Below are 6148 nucleotides of genomic sequence, written 5' to 3'. Positions count from 1 at the left end.
CTGCACTCTAGAGCCCGCGAGCCACAACTACTGAGCCCGTGTGCCACAACTACTGAAGCCCGCCCGCCACAGAGCCCATGCTCCACAACAAGAAAAGCCACCGCGATGAGAAGCCCACACACCACAACTAAGAGTAGCCCCCGCTTGACACAACTAGAGAAAGCCCACACGCAGCAACGAAGACCCAATGCAGCCATAAATAAATAAAGTTTATCAAAAAAAATAAAATGGACAGAGGGCCTGAATAGACATTTTTCCAAAGAAGACATACAGATGGCCTACAGTCACATGAAAAAATGTTCAACATCACTGATCATCAGGGAAATGCAAATCAAAACCACAATGAGATACTGCCTCACACCTGTCAGAATGGCTATCAAAAAGACAACAAACAACAAGTGTTGATGAGGATGTGGAGAAAATAGAACTCTTGTGCACTGCTGGTGGGATTGTAAGTTGGTGCAGCCACTAGTATTGAGGTTCCTCAAAGAATTAAAAATAGTACTGCCATATGATCCAGCAATTTCACTTCTAAGTATTTATCCAAAGAAAACAAAAATACTAATTCAAAAAGATATATACACCCCAATGTTCATTGTAGCATTAGTTACGATAGCCAAGATAATGAAAGCAACCTAAGTGACCATTGATAGACAAATGGATAAAGAAGCTATGATGTGTGTGTGTGTACGTGTGTGTACACACACACACACACAGTGGAATATTACTCATCTATAAAAAATGAAATCTTGCTGTTTGCAACAACATGGATGGATCTAGAGGGTATTATGCAAAATGAAATAAGTTGGAGAAAGACCAGTACTGCATGATCTCACGTATATGTGAATCTAAAAAACAAAACAAAGCAAAATGAAAACATGCTCGTAGGTGCAGAGAACAAACAGGTAGTTGTCAGAAGGGTGGGGGTGGGGGATGGGCAAAATAGGTTGAAGGAGATTAAGAGGTATAGACCTCCAGTTATATAATCAGTAAGTTACGGGGATGTAATATACAGCATAAAGAATATGGTCAATAATATAATAATGTTATATGGGGACAGATGTTTACTAGACTTACGGTGATCATGATATATGCAAATGTCAAATCATGTATGAAACTGACATAATATTGTACATCAACTATATTTCAGCTAAAAAAGAAGAAGAAGCAGGTAGAGCAGAGTATTAGGAGCTGTGAGGACAAGAAGAAGTTATTTATACTAGCCCATTACTCCATTTCATTTGTTGCTCTGGTTATGGGTTTACCTAGATTCTGTTGGGTTGAAGGAAGACAGTCCCTTGGTGAGCATGAAAACCGGTGGAGACAGTGATGGGTCCTTTCAATATTTTCTCCTGCATGCCTTGTTTTATTATTTTACATTTACTTTTTGTTACCCAGTAATTCTGCACGTTTATCAGTTAGAAAAGCAGTGATCCATTCTTCCTCTGACATTCTTCTCATATGCTTCGTGTAGACTGAGGGGGAATATTCTTATCAATGGAGTGTGTCTTCCCATTCTAGCCATAGAAATGTTTGACTTGGTAACTATGAGGAAGTTTGTCCAGTGGTTCACCTTGTTATTTGGAGTTTCTACCTGTGTAGAGAATTATTAGTTATTAGATGTTGTTTAAGATGTAGGAAAGAACCAACAGCAAGGGGTATCTAGAGTAGTTGCTATATTGATATAGGGAATTGGGAATCAGTATTGCAGTATCTGTTAGGAGAAACAGGTTTGTGTTTTACTTTAAAGGTTGCCCTGGGAAAAATAAAGAGCTTCCTTTGGGAAGTCTATAGAGAAGGGCAGGATTTGACTCTCTTGGCAGTGATTCCTTAACTTGCTTGGGTCTAAGACACCTCTGACCAGCCTTGGAAAGCTATGGATCCTCACCCTAGAAACCATCCATTGTATGTATACATAGAATTGTTCATACAATTTCAGAGCTTTACAGATTCCCTGAAACTTATCCTGGTTAAGAGACTCTACTGAAAGGATGGAGTTCACCTGGCACTTTGACAAAATGTAGTGCTCAGAGACTATTACTGGGGGGAATCTGTTGAAAACCCCAGGTTGTGGTGTGACTTTGCAGTTTGCCACCTCTTTGTTCTTTTCCTAACTAAATATTGCAGAATTCTTGATATTGGAAGTGACAATGAACAGGCCAGTTGTAGTGGGGGCAGTTGGCTTCTTTCCTATTAATTTCATCTTCTTTCTATCACTTTTTAAAAAGACTGACTGCTCCTGGGGCAGAACACAGCAGCTGTACCACATTGTGGGCTTTGGAGCAGAAAACAGAGAGTCAAAAACTCTATGGGTAGCTTTAAAGAAAAACGCATGAACTTACAATTGATAATTTATCCAGATTCTAGGGAAATTATCTAATCACAAAAAAATTATGACTCTCACCCATAAATAACCGGAAATCTTCAATGAACCTGGAACAGAATATCCTTGGCTCTTGTGAGAAGGCATTTATTTTAGTCCTGAATGTGAGCAAAGATGCTGCAGAAATGCTGTGGGTTGTGGCTTTGGTTGGTATAGTTATCTGATGGCTCCCTTACCTGTGCAGTTTAGCAAATACTCTCAAGTCAGGTGTGTATTTTGCTTGATGCTGGGAATTCAAGTAGTTGCTCCTGCTCTTGCACTTGCAGTCAAGTGGCCTACGATGTGTACTCAGGTAGAAAAAAGTTTATCAATCCAACTGATTTTTTCCCCCTCCATTTTTCCACTCAGCTTTTCCCCAGACCTGGCTCTGGACTCACCAGGCACTGACCACTTTGTCATCATTGCCCAACTGAAGGAAGAAGTAGCCACTCTAAAGAAGATGCTGCATCAAAAGGATCAAATGATTTTAGAGAAAGAGAAGAAGGTACTGTTTAGTTAGTGCTTCTCAGGTCAGAATGAGACAGGCAGGTAAGATATGTGGTGCAGGGCATGATACTGTTTTTTTGTTTTTGTTTTTTATAAATTTATTATCTTTGCCTGCGTTGGGTCTTCGTTGCTGCGCGCGGGCTTTCTCTAGTTGCGGTGAGCGGGGGCTACTCTTTGTTGCGGTATATGGGCTTCTCATTGCAGTGGCTTCTCTCTTGTTGTGCGGTTTCTCTCTTGCACCCGGGCTTCAGTAGTTGTGGCATATGGACTCAGTAGTTGTGACTCTCAGCTCTAGAACGCAGGCTCTCAGTATTTGTGGCACACGGGCTTAGTTGCTCCATGGCATGTGGGATCTTCCCGGACCAGGGCTCGAACCTGTGTCCCCTGCATTGGCAGGCGGATTCTTAACCACTGTGCCACCAGGGAAGTCCCAAAAGTTGATTTTTCTTTCTTGCATTTGGAGGAAGCTTCCACTTCTAAGGGAGGACCGATGTTGACCGAGCTTACAGAGATGATGTGTAAAACTATAATGTCTGCCTCTTAATTCACAACTATAATGTCTGCCTCTTAATATAACAGAGTACTACTCTTTTCAGCATAAGCTGTCTAGGAAGCTTGTAATCAGAGGGTGTTGAATGAGCATGGAGTTGGGACAAGAGGCAGTAGTTACATAATGGGAGTTTTTAGTGCTCTCAGGCTAGGAGAACCAGATGCCTCCGTCTCTACTATTGGGATGGCTGTGTCCAGTGGACAGTAATACTCAAAATATGTGGACCAGGTCTCTCTCCTCCCTGGACAGTGTTCAGGTAGGCCTTCCTCTGTAACCGCATCACTTTGTTTCTATTGCTGATAACTCCCTTCCTGAGTGACCTACTCATTAATATCTTCAGTAAAGCCTTATTCTGGTCTAAGAGCCATCTCCCCCTCTTTCGGGGAATTTTTTATGTCCTTGTTCTGATTCATATCTATTGTTTCTTATTTTCAGGTTGTTAGAGAATATCTCGTTTTTGCCTTAATATTTTAATAACAATAAAAATAATAGCTAACTTTTTTGGAGGCTTACTGTGTGCCTGACCCCATTCTAAGTGCTTATATATATTAACTCATTTATCCCCATAACAACACTTTGAGGTAGGAAGTATTATTATCATCATTTCATAGATGAACAGTACCTTCAGTATTTTTCCCCTTAGGGTTCCAGTCCCTTCCTCTAGCTCTCTTTTCTTCCGGAGGCTGTATGTTGTTATGCACTGTGTTCGGAATGCTGTGATTCATTCTGAATGGCTAACAAAGACATTTATAATGTTAAAATCTTTATGTGCATACTTTGCATCTGATTTCTACCTCATCTTACAGATGAGGAAGTGGACCCAAGAGGATTAAACGACCAAATTAAATGTCCAAATCACACAGCTGATAAATAGCAGAACAAAGGAATGAACCCAAATCTTCCTGACCCTACTGTGCTATGTTTCTACTCTGCCAGTAAGGTGGAGATTCATGGGAAGAGACCAATATTCTTTCCAATTTACTACATGACTGTCAGATGAAAGCAGACCCAAGTATATTTTCTTCATGAGCTAGATCAGAATGACACATAAAAGGATTTTTGCAAAATAGAGACAAAATGAACACTTGTTTCCAGTGCTTTGCAATTGTGGGATCTTAGTTCCCTCACCAGGGATTGAACCTGGACCAGGGCAGTGAAAGCGCTGAGTCCTAACCACTGGACCACCAGGGAATTCCCACAAAGTTAGGGTTTTAGAAAGAGCAAAAACAAGTAGTAGATTATTTCCCATAACTTTCAGCATCAAGATCACACTCTTGGGTTGGAACACAGGCTCTTCCACATCATGCCTGCCCATCAGTAGCCTCATCTCCTGACAGTGTCATCAGTCATTTGAACATGCTCTCAATTATCTCGCACTCTGCCTGTGCCCATACTGTTCCCTTTGCTCAGATGCCCTTTTCCTTACCTCATCTGCCAGTTGCTGCTTGTACCTCAAAACTCAGCTCACACATCACTTCTCTGATTTAGATACCTCTTCTCTGTGTTCCTTGAATAGCATAGTCAATAGCAGAAGGCCTGGAGTTTGAATTCTAGCTCTGCTACTTGCTAACATGTATGATCTTGGCCACTCTACTTAACCTTTCTAAGCCTTTGATGTTCCCGTCTATAAAATGAGAAGAATAGCATTACTCTCCCACAGGGTTGTCATAAGATTGAATGAAATAATATAATCAAACAGTTTGCCTGGAACAAGGTAAAAATTCAGTAAATGGCAGCAGCTGTTATTCTCATGGCTTCTCTCAAACTGTCAGTCATATTTGTTATAATCACTGATTTATTTGGAGGTATTTGAAAGATTATTGCATATATTAAATACATGAAATATCTAAAACCTTCTAGTAAGTGGTTAAGTATCAAACATGCTATTTCAGGATTTTGTGTAATTTTCAGGAAATCATTAGAAAAAATAGGATACACAGTTCCCTGGCTTTGATTTAGGTATGAATCTTTAGGAGAGCCCTGGATTTCATTAATTTGGGGGACCCTTTAGCACTCTGGTACCAAAACATTTCTCATTGCACAGAGATTTCTTCTGGTCACTCTGCCTTTTTTTCCCTCAGATCACAGAGCTGAAGGCTGATTTTCAATACCAAGAATCTCAGATGAGAGCCAAAATGAACCAGATGGAGAAAACGCACAAAGAAGTTACAGAACAATTGCAGGTGACTCTGCCTATTTATTTAGCTGATGGTATTTTAAGTGATCTCTGGTTTATTTAGCTGATGGTATTTTAAGTGATCATCTCTTAGATTTCTTTTTTCTCAGAGAATTGACAAATCACATTAATCCACCTTATAGATGTCTTTTAATATTTTCTCTTGGATGTGTTCTGATCTTTTTCTCTCAAAAACAGTGGAATTAATAAATATGTTCTTTGATTTTTGGATAAACCAGATGTGATTCCAGATGTCTGAATTGTAAATTCTGTTTATCCAGCACATTAAGGCACTCCACGGTTCGTTTGTGTTGCATAAAGCATCCTTTTGTAATAGTGGATCACAGGAGATTGAAGTACACTGATTAATCTCCAGCAAATACTTCCTTCCCTCTGAACCAAACCCTAGAGCTTTCTGTTGTTTTCTGCCTCTAGAATTTGTTCACCTTTTCCTGACCTCTGCATTGTCTCCCTTAGCATCTGCATGAAAAACATAGCCTGTCCTGCTAAAACGTCTTGCGTGCACTGATTTTTTTTTTTTTTTTTTTTTTTT

The 6148-nt window shown here is 40.0% G+C and overlaps 1 protein-coding gene across 3 annotated transcripts in view; it reads left to right on the top strand.

The window, feature by feature from the left end:
- FAM76A (family with sequence similarity 76 member A) overlaps positions 1 to 6148 on the top strand; it is a 26301-nt gene that overhangs the window by 18875 nt on the left and 1278 nt on the right. For all 3 annotated transcript variants that reach the window (XM_007459080.1, XM_007459079.1, XM_007459081.1), the window contains 2 exons: positions 2732 to 2867; positions 5501 to 5602. In XM_007459080.1, the coding sequence (XP_007459142.1) occupies positions 2732 to 2867; positions 5501 to 5602 (238 nt within the window). The remainder of the gene's footprint in view (positions 1 to 2731; positions 2868 to 5500; positions 5603 to 6148) is intronic.

The sequence above is a fragment of the Lipotes vexillifer genome, unplaced genomic scaffold (genome assembly GCF_000442215.2).
Source record: "Lipotes vexillifer unplaced genomic scaffold, Lipotes_vexillifer_v1.1 scaffold496, whole genome shotgun sequence".
NCBI lineage: Eukaryota > Metazoa > Chordata > Mammalia > Artiodactyla > Lipotidae > Lipotes > Lipotes vexillifer.
Note: the sequence above shows the minus strand (reverse complement) of the source record. Positions and strands in the feature narration are given on the sequence as shown.